The 16,260-nt window shown below is 40.0% G+C and overlaps 1 protein-coding gene across 2 annotated transcripts in view; it reads right to left on the minus strand.

The window, feature by feature from the left end:
• Positions 1 to 16,218, minus strand: part of dnah10 (dynein axonemal heavy chain 10) — a 29,156-nt gene extending 12,938 nt beyond the window's left edge. Inside the window, exons 1-41 of one of the 2 annotated variants that reach the window (XM_085181207.1) lie at positions 15,986 to 16,218; positions 15,627 to 15,706; positions 15,418 to 15,526; positions 14,881 to 14,996; positions 14,503 to 14,728; positions 14,134 to 14,279; positions 13,696 to 13,926; positions 13,330 to 13,520; positions 12,989 to 13,187; positions 12,662 to 12,856; positions 12,377 to 12,547; positions 11,884 to 12,060; positions 11,600 to 11,767; positions 11,315 to 11,481; positions 11,073 to 11,224; positions 10,812 to 10,976; positions 10,516 to 10,723; positions 10,236 to 10,392; positions 9,641 to 10,120; positions 9,382 to 9,540; positions 8,643 to 8,759; positions 8,434 to 8,536; positions 8,145 to 8,323; positions 7,816 to 8,027; positions 7,382 to 7,542; positions 7,034 to 7,263; positions 6,829 to 6,951; positions 6,509 to 6,742; positions 6,173 to 6,396; positions 3,234 to 3,503; positions 2,949 to 3,132; positions 2,728 to 2,862; positions 2,461 to 2,613; positions 2,182 to 2,370; positions 1,803 to 1,949; positions 1,117 to 1,308; positions 899 to 1,017; positions 666 to 824; positions 443 to 578; positions 228 to 350; positions 18 to 149 (exon numbers count right to left, since the gene is read on the minus strand). In XM_085181207.1, coding sequence (XP_085037333.1) covers positions 18 to 149; positions 228 to 350; positions 443 to 578; positions 666 to 824; positions 899 to 1,017; positions 1,117 to 1,308; positions 1,803 to 1,949; positions 2,182 to 2,370; positions 2,461 to 2,613; positions 2,728 to 2,862; positions 2,949 to 3,132; positions 3,234 to 3,503; positions 6,173 to 6,396; positions 6,509 to 6,742; positions 6,829 to 6,951; positions 7,034 to 7,263; positions 7,382 to 7,542; positions 7,816 to 8,027; positions 8,145 to 8,323; positions 8,434 to 8,536; positions 8,643 to 8,759; positions 9,382 to 9,540; positions 9,641 to 10,120; positions 10,236 to 10,392; positions 10,516 to 10,723; positions 10,812 to 10,976; positions 11,073 to 11,224; positions 11,315 to 11,481; positions 11,600 to 11,767; positions 11,884 to 12,060; positions 12,377 to 12,547; positions 12,662 to 12,856; positions 12,989 to 13,187; positions 13,330 to 13,520; positions 13,696 to 13,926; positions 14,134 to 14,279; positions 14,503 to 14,728; positions 14,881 to 14,996; positions 15,418 to 15,526; positions 15,627 to 15,706; positions 15,986 to 16,214 — 7,248 coding nt within the window. In that variant the 5' untranslated portion in view covers positions 16,215 to 16,218. Of the gene's footprint in view, positions 1 to 17; positions 150 to 227; positions 351 to 442; positions 579 to 665; positions 825 to 898; positions 1,018 to 1,116; positions 1,309 to 1,802; positions 1,950 to 2,181; positions 2,371 to 2,460; positions 2,614 to 2,727; positions 2,863 to 2,948; positions 3,133 to 3,233; positions 3,504 to 6,172; positions 6,397 to 6,508; positions 6,743 to 6,828; positions 6,952 to 7,033; positions 7,264 to 7,381; positions 7,543 to 7,815; positions 8,028 to 8,144; positions 8,324 to 8,433; positions 8,537 to 8,642; positions 8,760 to 9,381; positions 9,541 to 9,640; positions 10,121 to 10,235; positions 10,393 to 10,515; positions 10,724 to 10,811; positions 10,977 to 11,072; positions 11,225 to 11,314; positions 11,482 to 11,599; positions 11,768 to 11,883; positions 12,061 to 12,376; positions 12,548 to 12,661; positions 12,857 to 12,988; positions 13,188 to 13,323; positions 13,521 to 13,695; positions 13,927 to 14,133; positions 14,280 to 14,502; positions 14,729 to 14,880; positions 14,997 to 15,417; positions 15,527 to 15,626; positions 15,707 to 15,985 lie in introns of both variants that reach the window. The other variant, XM_085181205.1, reaches the window with a different exon arrangement.
• Positions 16,219 to 16,260: the final 42 nt, after the last annotated feature.

A 16,260-nucleotide genomic window follows, 5' to 3' on the forward strand; every position in this document is an offset into this window, starting at 1 on the left:
GGATGAGATTAACCTACCATATTCAGATCTGTCTGGGGGACAACAGTCTTAAGTTTCTCTCCTTGTTTCCCATCAACAACACCATCCACAATCATGTCAATAGAGCTGTGGACATATTTCTCAAACAGACTATTAAGCACTTCTTGTTCCTAGACAAAAAAAAGAGACAACAGTATTTAAAAGTCTAGAAAAGTATGCATTTTAAACAGTTATTTTGTTTTTCAAACCTTATCAGGTCTGCTGTTCACCCATCTTTGCCAGAATGGGGTATATCGCAGGTTTTTAGGATCAACAAATACCATTCCACAGCGGGAAACAGTAGCTGGGGAAGCATACTGCAGATCTCCAACCTGTGTGGGTAGTTTTCTTACATTAAGCTTTCTTTGAGGCAAAATCCAGGCAATTGTATTCTACTAACAGAAATCTTGAAATTCAGACAAACCTCAAACAGCAGAGCACAGTGATTTTGTAAACGGATCCTTTCTCCATTGGCTAGAGTCAGAAGCTTGTTGTCATCCATCACTGAGTTCATATTTTCGACCCACAGAGCATCCACATCCCCATCAAACAGGATGTACCTGTTTGTCAAAGAGCAGGTGATTTACAGAAACGATTCCTTGTTATCCTAAATGGATGATTACATGCCTTCTAAAAATATTTTCTACCTCCTGTCTTTTTTGTCAGTAGGCTTGTTAATTTCACGGAAGATGTTGGATAAAATCCCATCAGTCCAGTCTCGCGTGTCTGGGTCCAGAATACCATAAAGTTCAATCACGCTCATGGCTTTAGGGTTCAGAGGATACAGTTTGGTTTGCAGTCCCATTCTGATGGTGAGATAGATTAAAAGTTACTACTGTTCACACAAAAGATCAGAGAGACGATGTAAAGTTAAACTGACTTTGTCTGAGCTTGACATAATGTGTTGATCACCACTGATTTTCCTCCACCTGTTGGACCCACAATCATTGTAGTGTGCCGTGTCATCATTGTCTCATACATCTGCACCACTTTATCCACCTGAAACAACAGATGGATACAACAGTGTACTGTTGACACATTTAAACAGCAAAACTTTGCTAGAAATTGATAGACAACATCAAATATGAGACTTTGCACCTGGTTGGGTAGTACGACATATTTTTTGTCCTCCAGGGTCTGTTCCACAGCATCATTGAAGTTGGGATAGCGAACACGGGGGCAATCAAGCCCAGGGAACAGGTCTGAGATCAGCCCGAGGAACAGAGGGACATCCTCAAACACAAACTTGGGTAGGTTCATGTCCCTGAGAGCCCGCATCAACACCACATCCTGTTGTCAGAGGGATAGACATAAATACATGAACTGAACGACGGAATGAATGAAAAAGAATTTATGCATTTATACATCAACTTCATAATATTTCAGTATTGAAAATACTGAAAAAATAAAAAACGAACCTATAAAATTGTTGCACACAAATATTTTTTGAACATGGGGGCTATGTAACAATAGTTTAATGAAGGACAGTTTTCAGTACAAATAACAGATCAAACTTTTGTGTAAAATAATAAGAATTAAACTATTGATAAACAAATATAAGATTTGTACCTCTATCTTACATTCTCTGTGTCATCTTAAAAAAAGAAATTTTGGATGATACAGGACAAATCGAGCATTTGGTAACCTTTACAAATGTCCAACATATTCCTAGGATAAATCAACCTTCAACTTTTACCTGAGAAGTCACAAATAGCAACTTAGTTTTCTGTCAATTTAAAAAAAAAAAAGAAAAAGAAAAAGTTTTATTTGTTATTTTTCTGTACCTCGCTCAGCTCAGGTGAGCTTCTCTTCAGCTCTCCTGCCATCACTAGGACAGACTTGAGAGCGCGCAGGCCGAAGTCATAATGAGACTGCTTGGACAGCTGTTCACGAGCCAGCTTATACAGTACGGTCATTTTCTTTGCCAGCACCTGAAAAGAACAGAAGTAGAGACACATTAATAACACTATTATCAGTCAAAAGTTAAAGATGCCATAAAATCTCCAAGTTATCTATTTTCATATGCATTTTTTGTACTATTTAACAATATAAAGTAATACAATATAACCTGTGCGTGTACATCGTTTATGATGCATTTCTTGCAGTACAGCTGACAGCATGTGCAAATGAAATCAAATGCAAGTTCATGGGTGCATGTGGTACCTTGGCCATTAGGAAACCCTCAGAGAAGAGCATAATCTCGCAAATCTGCTGCAGGTCCGGCACAATGACCACCACAGGCCTGAAGAGAGCTTTGACGGATTCAGGCAGCTCTGTACGTCCTGCGTAACCAGGGTTCATAGTGATGAAAATTCCTATGCGGTCATCCAAGTTGATCTCTTGCCCTTCAAACTGATGCGTATAGGGAGATGGAAGGTGTTTAGGTGTAATACATGAAAAATATATATTTATTACTGGTCCCACATAACTAAACAGACTTACATGAAACCTGTTAAGGTGTAGAATGAGAGCATTGCGGATAGTCTGGATTTGGGAGGAGATCACTGACAACACTGAGGCATCGATACGATTGAACTCATCAAAGCAGCCCCAAGCTCCGCACTGTGCAAGGCCAGACAAGATCTTGCCCACTGCCTGGACACAAAGGGAGAGGACATTCACGTAAAAAGCTAGAGTGATGACAAGGGATGACTGCACTTTTTTAAATCCCAGAAAAGCTTTTTTTCAGATGCTGTTTGCTCTTCTTACCAAGTAGTCCATGCCCTCACCACAGTTTGTAACAACACAGAGCAGGCCCAAAGCCTTAGCCAGATCCTTGGTGGACTCTGTCTTTCCTGTACCAGCAGGTCCAGCAGGAGCTCCACCCAAGTACATGGACAGTGCCTTCATCCCAAATACACATGGACAGGCATGTTTTAGTCGAAGAAATGTACATGCTTAGGTATTAAAAATTTGCTTATATCCCAGACCTGTGTGAGAGTGAGGTAGATCCGGTCTGTCAGTGGGGTTATAACCAACCGCCCATTCAACCCCATGTATTCGTAGCCATAGGAGAAAGATGCACTGCACTGGCGCACAAATAAGTTGTCATCTTTCCGGACCCAGTAAAATCTCAGCTGGCTTTCCCATTCAAATTCTTGTGCATCCATTATGCTGGAAGAAAACTGAACTTTAAATGTCGTTCTTTTATTATATTCACTATTTAAAACACACTGCCACAAACAAATGTTCAAACCTGCAAAAGTCAAGTTTACCTTTTTAGCACAAAGCTGTCCACTATGTCTCTTGCATGGACATCAATGATGAGCACAGTGTTGAGCTTTCGTCTGTCATTTTTCTTCAAAGGCTGAATAATGCGTGACACCAGCTCATCAATCTGTTTGTGCATTTTCTCAGCATAGTTCTTAAGTGCATGCTTCTTTCCTTTCTTCACATTTTTAAAGACATCCTCTAACTCCCAGGTCCACCAAACTTGGTTAGCAGCTAGTACAACCATGCCCTGGTACAGCAACATCCAATCCACCCTGTAAAACATTGCAATGACAGATTACCTGAGGGCCAGACTTGCACACGCAGACATTGGCAAAAACACTCAGGCACTTCTTTCGGTCACAAACGTGTCATCACTGTGCCTCTTAGCGAACATCAAAAACTTTTTTTCTCAAAGATATTTTTATTAAGTTTAACCAAACATTTGCACACATTTATAACAAACACAATAGAAAAGACAACATTGCAGAGCTTGTGAAGGGAAAAAAAGAAAACAATCCAAAAAAGCATTGAATGCAAAGTGGTCTTCAATTCTAAGAATGAACAAAACTAGACTTGATTATTGTTGAGGTAACATAGTTGAGGTAAAGTGTGCAATTCTATGCTCCACAACTTTCCCAAAAATTAACCCCATCCTCAAGCCAGATTACGTAAAAAGAGAAATATATATGTAGAATAAATAATATAGAATAAGAATAGAATGTATAGAATTATATAGAATATATACGAATAAATAAATGACGATCCACATACATAAATAAATTATATATTTAAAGAGAGAGAGAGAGAAAAAGAGAGAGAAAGAGAATACCATCCTTGTTGAAACTTAAAGAGTAGCGATGGAACTTAGGCTCAGGGCCTGAAGATTTGCTAAATATTTCCACACCAGGTGGAACGATTAGCTGGTATTGCTAATTGAATAAGAGCGTTCATTTTAACTGAGTTTTAGCTGAGGGGGGACCACTGTGTCAGAAACTGTTTTGTATTATTTAGTGAAGTAAGAAAATTTGTACTTCCTTGTAACAGTTTTGCCCAGATATGTGAATTGGTTTTCTGCTATTTTAAATGGGAAGTTTGAGTATCCTGACCCGGACTCTCCTCCATTTAGCCAGAAGAGTTCACTTTTATGTAAGTTCCAAATGTGTCCTGGCCAAATTGAATGATAATTGACAACACAGAAGGTATAGATCCACTAGGTTTTTACAGGAAGACCAGGAGATCATCTGCGTACAGAGATGTACTTTATGCACAACTCCTCTCCTCCAAATCTCTGAGGCATCTGCATAGCTTCAGAGTGTGATAGCCAATGATTCTATAGCAAAATCAAAGAGTAGTAGTGGGCTTAAGGGACACCCTTGCCAAGGTTCATTGTTGGAGGTTGGTGGGCTGTAACCGCTGGAAGTTCAAAAGGACTGAGGCTTTAGGGCAGAAATATAGCAATTTTATCCAATAAATACATTTAGGTCCAAAGTAGAATTTTTGTAACAATAGATACTCTTGAGATACTTTACTCTCCATGCAGCTGCAGTAATGCAGACGCTGCACCGGTCCGTCGTGGTGAAGAGGGAGCTGAGTGTAAAAGCGAAGCTCTCAATTTACCGGTCGATCTACGTCCCTACCCTCACCTATGGCCACGAGCTGTGGGTAGTGACCGAAAGGACGAGATCGCGGATACAAGCGGCGGAAATGAGCTTCCTCCGAAGGGTGGCTGGCATCTCCCTTAGAGATAGGGTGAGAAGTTCGGCCATCCGGGAGGGGCTCAGAGTAGAGCCGCTGCTGCTCCATGTCGAAAGGAGCCAGTTGAGGTGATTTGGGCATCTGACAAGGATGCCCCCTGGGCGCCTCCTGGGTGAGGTGTTCCAGGCATGTCCCACCGGGAGGAGGCCCCGGGGCAGACCCAGGACACGCTGGAGAGATTATATCTCTCGGCTGGCCTGGGAACGCCTTGGTGTTCCCCCGGATGAGCTGGAGGAGGTGGCTGGGGAGAGGGAGGTCTGGGCCTCTTTGCTTAGGCTGCTGCCCCCGCGACCCGGCCCCGGATAAAGCGGATGAAGGCGGATGAAGATGGATGGATGGATGGATGGATGGATGGATAGATACTCTTACAAACTCTTACATACTCTTTTGTATGAATAGATACTCCCACTACACACAGTCAAATGCCTTCTCCGCATGTAAGGAGGGGACATACCCACAGGTCTCAGTGGAGGGAAAATACAGCATTTCTTTAATTTGGTTGGGTAATTCAAGTTGCTCTGTATTGGCCTTTGTATGTTTGCTGAATAAGAAATTATTTGCTATTTCAGAAACGCCTTTAATGTATCCCAAATAATCAGGTTAGAAGATTCATTTGTAGTATTCATTTGAAACAAAAAAGATTGTTGTTGTTTTTTCACTGAATTTTAAAAAATTATGATCCTACACCACTATCCTCTGGTAGTCATAGGAGCAGATCGATGAAAGCCACTGATTATCAATAATAAAATAATCAATCCTGGAATAGGTATGGTGGACCTGTGAGAAAATTAAGTTTGGACTGAGACAGTGCCAGGTGTCAAAGACACCACAATTAGACAGACTGGACTGAACAAATGATGGAGATTTACTTAAAGTTATGGGGTTGGGGAGCCAACAGTTAAGATCCCCACCCTGTATTAGAGAGTATGAGCTCAGATCAGGCAATAAAGAGAAAATGCACTCAATATTATCCACATTGGGGGCATATACATTGGCCAGTATCACCTTGGTATTGTAGAGTTTGCTCAAGACAAAGACATGCCAACCATCAGAAATGACCTTGTGTGTTTCAAAACAAACATTTTGATTGATGAGGACTGAAAAACCCCTGGCTAGTACAAAAATATCCAAAAATAATTAACAACACAAGCGGTTTCTTTCTCTGGTGCATGTTATTTACACATACCTACTCCGGTCTTCACAGTAGTGGAAGATCGCTTCTTTTGTGATGAGCCTGTTAGTCTTCCTCATCTCCAGTAGCACCCCCATCATCCACTCCTCCACTCTGCCCTCCACTGGGACAGGCTGTCTTAGTTCCATCACCTCACCCTCAGCAGACACCATGGCTCCAACTACTGTCTCTCCATTGCTATCCACGTCAAATCTCAGAGATGCTATGTTGTCATACATCTTGTGAGACAAAAGAAAAAACACACATTGGAAACAGTGAGCCTCCCTATCTATACTTGGAAAAATTAAGGTCTTGTCTACCACTTCACCATCGCTTGTACTTGCCAAATACCTTGATCATATGTTCCTGGACACAGGTATGGTCACTACTCCCCAGAATGCTGAGCAGTTCATCATCAGAGATGAAGAAGAAGCGAGGAAATGCATGTCGCTTTGAGTCCAGGTAATCATTAAGACTCTTCTGGCATCTCTCTAAACCGTCACTCAGGGCCTGCAGGTCTGTTAGCCGGTTGGGAACCAGGCAACAGCGCTTAATGTTTGGATTCCTCACTGTGTCATTCATTATCTACAGAAACAAAGAGAGATGTAATTTTGACAAGTCTAGAAGAAAGTACTTTAATTTTTTAAGACCAATATTATAGCAACACTTACGTCTTTAAACCTTTTGTCAATGTTATCAAATTTCTTTGCTTCCTCAGGTAACTGCAAGCGAATGTCTCCTCCTATAAATATGCTCTCCAAGTACATCCATTTTCTCTGCACGAGCAACCAGACCTGTGAAAGACATATTTTTTTTCCTATAAGTATTTTGTGGATCAGGCTAAGGGTGAAGGAAAATTTGGCCAGTCTTACTCACCTCAATAGTCTCAGAAATATGAGACAGATTTTTTTCCCACTGCTGTATGGTACCAAGGAAGGGTCCAACAAAGCGGCTGCCAGCCATGCTCTGTAAGTTCATGGCATCATTGTCCACATTCAGCAGGATCTCATCCACTGCACCCAGAATGGAGCCACGTTCCTGAGTGCCTTTGAAATAGGGCTGAACATTGAACTTCATGTTTTCCCAGGTCTCTACCACTCCTTTTACTCCCTGGAACCAGATACAGATAACATGTTTTAGAAGTAACTGTCATTTCCCTGATGAACTGATAGAACTGGCAGATTATTCCATTTTGAGAATGTTTTTTTAAAAAAAAGAGAGAACCTGCCTTCTCAATACCAAGCTCTTTTACAGCCGAGGTGACAATGTCGCCTATGACATCTGCATATTTGTGCAACTCCATAGCAAACATGTTCTCCAGTGTGAAGCTTTCAGGGTTGATCTCAAAGCTGGTGCCAGTCCTTTCCATCAGTTCCTTCCAGTGCCTTGAATATAAAGACATTTTTATTCTCAGTTTTTTTGTTTTATCTGGACATAGATAATTTGAACACATGAATTCAAAAGTTTACATCTAAATAAGTAGAGTATTTAATACTCTACTTATTGTCAATATTATGCGTATTGCAGAACAATCCACTAGGAGCAATGAATTAAAACCTAAGTGACAATAAAACAAATCCAGCTCGTCATTAACTGTAAATTTTGGGGGGGTATTATATTCATTCTAGTTTCTCACTAGTAGCAATCTTGAGACAGACCTGTCTCTGAGGGCCTCATTCTTCAGGTCCAGTAAAAGAGGCAGAGACTCTCTGAACTCCTTCATGCGTCCATCTAGGAAAAAGGCCACAGGCATGGCCCGCACTTCTTTGGGCAGCAGCCTTAAGCGTTTGATGAAACCCTCAATGCCCTGTTGTAGCAGCTGGATGTCTAAATCTATCCACAAGGTCTGAGACCACTGTGTCTTTGCATCCTGCAAGATGACAGGACAAGCATATATATATATATATATATATATATATATATATATAAAATTTAAATGATCACATTTATGTGTATTATGCACTGGTGTTTTACAAGCATATCCCACCTGCTGAGCTTTATATATATCATATATCTGTCTCAAGCCATTCATGTCATTCTTTATGCTCAGAACTTCTGGGAAAGTGGTGACTGACAAGTCCAGCAGCTTCTCAGCATTAGTTATTTCCTGCTGACCTGCTACAATCTTTGCAAGATCTGCCTCGTATTTTCCCATAATGGCCAGTCCTGCAAAAATAAAAGTGACACGGGCTTGTTGCTCCACTACATTTCAACATTTACCATGCACTACTATTCTCTACTCAGCAACAGCAGCATTCATCTAAGTGCCCAAGTACCTTTCTCCAAATCATCTCCTACAGCTCCAGGACCATGCATGTTGAAGCTTTCGGCAAAGACAGACAACTCCTGTTTGAACTCTTCGATATTCTCCTTTGTGATCTTTGGGTGTGTGGATGGAAGAAGAGTGTGGCAATCATAAATGTAAGGCAAGAACATTTCTGTTTATTTTTAGGTTTAAGAACATTGTATGGGATTGATATCTTACCACAGTAAATGATTTCTTGACGTCTTTCAGACTTCGGTCTACTTGTCTGGCTTCTATGAAAAGGTCACTCCACATCTGGCTAATGCAGGCCACCAGCTCCCATTCATCCTCACCTGCCTAAAGCACATAAGACATAAACTTTTTAAAATGGGAAATAAGATCACTTTTGAGGTTTTATACAAGAGCACTCAGAGCCTCCTCCCAAAGGGTAAGGGCTATACAAAGAAATGTTTTATTTTCTTTTTATTACTCCATGCTGATGTTAGTATCGGTAATATGGAAATCCCCAATAATGTCACCGGCATTGCTTTCATAGATCATTTATGCTGATATCAATATTAATATTGAAAACTAGTGTAGTATGTTTTTTTTTCATTGTGAATTCATATAATGTTGCATTGAAATAAATGTTTTTTAGTTTAAAGAACTAGATGATCCGAACTCAAATAAACTTTTTCCTAATTTGCAGAACCCTGACCTTTAACCCATAACCTTGAAGCATTACATACTAAAATTGAACATTTTCCTATTTTCACCCTGAAGTCTTTGGCTTCTATAAGTTATAAAACTTGAGATTTTAAAATATATTCCTGCAGTGTGTGATTTTGTAAAATATTATGGCATCATTGTGACATTCTAGGGAGTCATACTGAAAAAATTAAAAGTGAGTTGCACAGACTGCTAACAAACAGACAGACAAACTGATCACACACTCTCTCTCTGTAAAAAGACACAGTACCTCCACTTTATACATAGCCAGTGTTCTGTATTGTTCCTGAATATCTGTGATTCTCATCTCCACTTCTAATGACATGTTCTTGATGGCTGAGATGGTGCCAAGGACAGACTTCAGGTCGTCAAAAGTGTCAGGACTCTGTTTCAGCTTCTTAGACAGTTGCTTTTGTACAAAATAATCACAAAAAAGATAAATCACATAAAAGCCAAAGAATATTTAGGATAAAGACTGTAAACACAAACTGTGTATTATGATTAACTACCATGAATTCATCTCTCAAGTTAAAGAGGTCCTCTTTAGCAGGCTTGTTGAGTAAGCTACCAAGTGAACTGATCCAGGCTTCAGCAATTTCGCTCACAGTGTGGGCTAGAAGCTCCAGGTTTAGGCATACGCTGTGCTCATTCTTAAACTGAGGCTCGAGCATCACTTCCTGCTTGATACGAGCAAGGGACTGCAGCTTATAATCATACATGACAAAGGACGGCTTCCTTGCAGCAAACTTTTCATTGACGATGGTTCTGTTCTTTTCCCAAAGAACCCGATAGCGCTTCCAGTGGTAAAGGTACTGATCGATGGAGAAAAGCAGATGCTGGATACTCTGAGATACAGTTACACAGCTCTCCTTGATCTGAGGAAGCTGGGACACGTCACTGTAGAAATTAAATGTCACCAGCTTATCTTCAGCACCCACATGTTGTGGAGGGCACTTAATGCAGGTCCCATGCATCCAACGCACAAATTGCTTGAACACAAAAATAAATCCAAAGTTAAGATATATTATTAGTGGTAAATTAAAAATCATTTATTTTTTTAACGCAGTGACAAAAAGACTAAACAAAACACTGTGATGATCCCACCTTGGTGCTAACTACACAGTCTGTGATACACTGCACGAGCAGGCGGTAGATCTCGTTGCTTTGGGGCTGCAACACAATCTTAGGTGCAGACAGGATGGCGGTGATTTGAAATAGAGCTTTATCTCCCATCAGCGCCATATTAAAGGCCTGAATGTTTCTGAATATGAAAACAAACATGACAAATGTTGCAATGGTTAAGACTAACAGCATTCTACGTGCTAGAAATGTGGTGATTATTACCACTCACAATCTATACAGGCTCAAAACCATTACTCATTACCTCTGCACCATCTTTGTAAGAGTGTCCAGTATTCTGTGTTCCCAGTGTTGGTAATAATCTACCATACATTTGGCTCTGCCAGTGCTGGTTTCCACACTCAGCTGTTCTATGCTAGTTATAAGGACTCCGATGTCAGCATACTTCTTGGCAAGCATCGTCACAGTTTTGACTTGCTCTCGCTCAATGTGTTCACAGAACTCCTTAATAGCTTAGGAAAAAATATGAAACTATTAAAATAATGCATGCACAAATTCTTTATTTCCAGTAAACTAATAGTATACTTCTAATACATCTACCTGGTAAGTCGTTTGAGGCATCTGGTGATGGAAATTTCAGTAAGTTGGCCATCATCATGGACTGCAACTTAGAATCAATAGCCTTCTCATGTTCATGAATCTGATTGACGACAAACTCAAACTTAGTTACAGTCTGAAGGCTTTGGTTGATGAAATCCGGGATGCCTAAAACCAAACATTAGCAGATTTCAGTTTTATACAAAAGTAATTTCATCTGACAGCAAGCATAAACAGAGATGTCAGCCTTTGTATGAATAGTACCCAAGGAATTCCAGTTGAGTCTTTTGAATCCCAAACTGATGTCTTTTTTGACTACTTTTATATGTGGAGCCAGCATGACGACATGTGCTTCATTCAAACTGTCCAATGCAGAGTGATAGTGGTTGATAAGCTTGCTCAGATCACTGACATACCTAAGATGAAGGACGAAACAGTTCAAGAGAGAAAGGAAATCAAGTACTGGTTTTTCAGTTTTCTAGTCAGTTACGGGTGAGTCTCATCACCTGATGAATTTGTTTTCCTGAAGTGCAACATTTTGAGCTAGATCAGGCACAGTGTAGCCCAGGGCTTCAAGACTGTAAGCCTCAGAAATGATTTCTTTAATCTCCGGAGCAAAGTTCACAATGTATCGCAAACCCTTTGGTGTGCAACTTTCAGGTGGCGGGACATCCTTAAAGTGAGAAAAATGCAGGGAATTTTAGAGAGTCTTAACACACAATATAAGAGATCCTTCACAGACACACAATATAAGATACAACAGTTATGAGGAAATAGCAAAAGACACATACTAGTTCTGTTTGAGTTGAGTTTTTATTGGTAACCATGGCCAAAATGGGTTTTTTCATTAGCAAAGGCAAATTATGTTCTGTCTCCGCCATCCAGCTTTCATATTTTGCTGCCTCATAGTCCTTCAGCTGCTCTGCCATTCCTACATACTTCTCTCTGGCCTGAGCAAACTACAGCAGAAAGAAAAGAAAAAGAAAGAAAATCACAGAAAGTTGTTTTAAAAAGCATTTTAGAGTATAAACTGTTTAACATTAATGGTGACATAAAGCATTTTGAAATAACTCACCACTTTGTTCTTTTCACAGTCCAACATCTCCGGCACTTTCAAGAAGGGGAGGATGGCATATTTGATGCGATGGAATAGAAATCGTGTCCATCTGATTGCCCCAGCCACAGGAGGCTCATTCTTATTTAACGGTGGTTTGTCTTTCATTGTCTCAAAAATTTCCCGTGTCCTGTCCACCTACAACCACACCAACAAAATGACTACGTGTCACTCACATAAATTACAAAACTTTAGCATTTACCTTTATGAAATGTTTATGTCGAGATTTTATAAGGATAAGTTAGCCAAAGCTTGACAGATCAAAGGTATAAAGAATAAATGTCATTTGTTAGTAGATTTTAGTTAGCTGTAGCATTATTTTATACACACATGCTCACCAACTTAAGTCACATTGTCTTGGGTGGACTGTTCCTCAGCTGAGGCTTCAAAATGATTTTAGCCGTAACTTTAATGTTAAATAGATGCCAGCATGTTTTATTCAATAGTACATTACCTCCTTGCAGTACCGCTCCAAGATATCGTCAAGCTTTTTCATCAGATGGTTACTGATGACCTCTCTGGTGCGAATGTGTTTAAACTTCAGCAGCATGTCAAAAGCATCAGTTGAAGAGCGCAGTGTCTTAAAAGACTCATCAATAAAGTGCATCGCTTCTGCCTCAATAGCCTAAACAGACACATGCATTCAGCTTATATATTGCACAGTTATATTTGTCCAAGCTGCTTAATTACTTTGTGCATTTAGAACAACCAAACAGCTTCTGCAATATCTGAAAACCACCTGAACCGCCGTGTTGAAGTCTTGCATGATCATTTTCCAGCTGCTCATCTTAGAGATGTTGAAAGGACTGAAAACGGCCTCCTCAAGGGGCACAACCAGATTTTCCACTGTGCGGTGCACTTCATCAATGTGTTTTGTGTCACCTGTCACACTCAATAGCTCTGGGCCAAAGATATTGTAAAACTCCTCCAAAATCTACCCAACACAAACACATGAGAAATAAAAATCTGAAGTTTATTTTACACATTCAAATCTTCAGATATTGTGTGAGAGGTCAGTATTTATGAATTATATATGTATTTTATACATATAAGTATTCACACCAACCTGGAAAACATTGTACAGATCCTGGCAGACAGAAGCAATGTAATCAGTCTTCTCAAACAGTTTCTTACGGTCAAACTCCCAACGTGAAGCCTTGCTTAATTGCTCAATTTCAGCACGCCTCTCAAAGTAGGATGTCTTCCACTGACTTAAAACCTGCTTAGCTTCGTAGACCTTGGATTTGGCAACTTCCCTGTTGTTTCTGTTTAAGGCACAACACACTGTTATACTGACACAAGAAAACATCACATTTGAATAAATGATTCTGTTTGACTACTGAACAATAAATTTGGTTTTACTATAAACTAAAATGTCTCAGAATATGTAAATGGATCCACATATACTTGAACAGCGTGTGGACATCTATGGCTTGAGTCACACGTTCACACAGCTGCCAGGCAATTCGCTCCATTAAGGGGACCATACAATCGTTCGTGTTATAGTGGTAGGAGATCATCCATACAATTTGCAGGCTCTCCATTAAAGGAGGGATGGTCTCCAAGATCACACCAAAATTTGCTCCAGTAGCCAGATTCTGAAACAGACAATGGTAGCTTTGATAAAAGTGAAGGAGAAGATAACACAACAGATCCACAATCATTATTTTGATTCCTTTTCCTTTTGTCCTTGCAAAAATTTTATAGATTCATGGAACCTGTTAGTTTCATGTAACTACCTTTTTTTTGTATAGTCAGCAATAATGTGCTTACCATGAAATGCCTTTCTAGTGTCTTGAGGAAGCGTAAATTCTCATCTGACTCCAAACGGTATTTAGTAAGTTCAGCAATCGCTCCCTCCAGTGTAAGAACAATGCCTGCACCTGCTTTGGTCATCATCTCCACGATCTTCCCTACTGCAGGATGATTAAGCTGTTCACTCAGAGCATTAAGGACAGACGCACGTTCCTGCCAAAGTGCTATCTCAGCCAAAGGACCAGGCGCCTGGAGGAAAATGGAGAGTTAATGATTGAGTCTAGCAACTGCATGTCACCAGGTGCAGTTGAGACATTCTTTAACTGAATGTTTTCCTTTTAGGTCGATGGGTATTTCTTAAATTCTTGACAATATTGCATGAATTTAGCAGAAAAATTATTTCTCCTGCTTTAGTTCCTGGACTGAATCTCAGAACACGAGATTACAATTACAAACCTGTGGTTTTTTGTTTTTCTGCTCCTCAATAACAATGGTTATTTGCGTTTGCCAGTTCATCAAGCACTGCTCCAAGCTTTCTACCATCTCTGGATTCGAAGGCAGGTCTTCCAACTCCAGCTCAGGAATGTGCAGTAAAATCCCATCTGTGACATGTAGAATGCTTTTACACTGAATAACTTTTTGTGAATGGGCATAAAAAATAACTAATGTCCTGTAAACATTTATCAGTACAGATACTCTTGCTTGGAAACTGAGAGAAGAAAAAGCATTTGCTTGCAAATCTATATACTCTAATAAAAATTAAAAATCATGGTGAGTTTTTGCCTTTAACAATAGCAAGCCCTTGGTTCAAGTAATTAAACAAACCTTCAAGCTGAAGGTGTTGGAGAGTCGTGTTCAGCAGTCCCAAATGCTTATGCGTTCTGTTGAGCAACTCATCACGAATAATAAATTGCCCACTTGGCTTCACTAAACTCTTTGTTTCGTCTGCCTCACTCTTCCCATTCATCTTCTCCTGATGAGAAACTTCCTCACTTTGATCACCTGCTCCAGCTACTGCCATTTGGTTGGCAGTAAGCATGGGTATATAGACCTGAGAGGAGATGCAGTCAAATATTCATTAGAAAATTGATGTTTTTCCATATACAATAATAAGATTAAAAGCTAGTATGCTGCTGTGACATCAACTTTCAGTCCTACTAACAAAAGTTGCTCCTGATCAGTTGTATTTCTTATTTTTCTTACGTGGGCAAGTTTGCTTTGCAGCACCTGAAGAGGGTTTCCACAATGCATGCCGATGTCAAACAGCGAGGGCATCATGATATTGACCTCATTCATGTCCAGTGGTTCAACAATAGTCTCTGTTTTATAATACAATAACACAGTATCTTGTTTATTGCTTTTTTATATGGAAGATTAGAAGTGACAAGATTAGAAATAAGTACATCAGAGGGATAAATAAAGTTAGAGAAGCAAAACTCAGATGGTTTGGACACGTGCAGAAGAGTGAATTTGAAGAGTGAATAGTGGATTTAATTGGAAAAGGATGTCAAATATGGAGCTGACAGGAAGAGGGAAAAGAGCAAAAACACAGAGAGGATTTGTGGATGGAGTGAAGGAGGATGTGCAGAGGGTTGGTGTGACAGAGGAAGATGCTAGGGATAGAGGGAAATGAAGCCAGGTGATCCAGGGTGGTGACCCCTAAAGAGAGCAAATAAGATAAACAAGAATCCTGTAGGCTTGAACATGTTTAAGTATGATGATGAGGAACTGGCATCTCACCCTTTGTGTTCCTGAGAAAGTAGAAGACACAAGATTTCAAAAATCTCTGTGGGTACTGGTTGACAGCTACGTGAAGCTCAGTGTGATAGACCAGATTTATCTCAGTCCTCTGAAATCACCAAACCAGAAATATGTTAAACCTTAACTATCTTGAGCCTCTCAATTAATAATGCATTAATAATTATATCAGTTTTAAAGTTTGATCTCACATGACTGTCCCTATCATCATTTGTAATGAAGTCGGTGATGTTCTCTGCCCCACTTGGGTCAGGATCTCCAGTTTTCTTTTCTGGTAATGTAAACATTATTGTTAGATGTTGTCTTGCGGTCCAAATGTCCACAGTGTTGTTAAATTACATAAGTAATAAACTTTCTGAGAGTATGCTGAAACACGGTAAAAGGTACCAGTGAAAACATCCTACATTAACCCAAAAGCAATACAGTAAAAGGATACGGGTTCATCGAAACTTTATTCACTTTTGCAAACTTGTATTAGCTTTCAGAGACACTGAGCTTTCTGACCTGCGGGTGACTGATGGCCCTAGTGAGGACAAGCACCAGGACTTACCGACGGGAACTTCTACTTCACGTTCTTCCTCTCTAACAGTTTTGAAAAACAGAAGACACGATGGAGAGTCTTCCTCGGAGACGAAGTTCAAATAACGGATAATTTTCTCTTCTTCTTCTCCATCTCTCCGACTGAGCAGTTCATCGAAACAGTCGGGACATTTCCTTAAATTAAACCCAGCAGACACCCGCTGTCGGATCCACTCCACTCGTAAATCGTCGTGCACCATATTTTTCCACAATATTTTATCCACCTATTTACCATTAGTTAACATC

The sequence above is a fragment of the Neolamprologus multifasciatus genome, chromosome 12, assembly GCF_963576455.1.
Source record: "Neolamprologus multifasciatus chromosome 12, fNeoMul1.2, whole genome shotgun sequence".
Lineage (NCBI taxonomy): Eukaryota > Metazoa > Chordata > Actinopteri > Cichliformes > Cichlidae > Neolamprologus > Neolamprologus multifasciatus.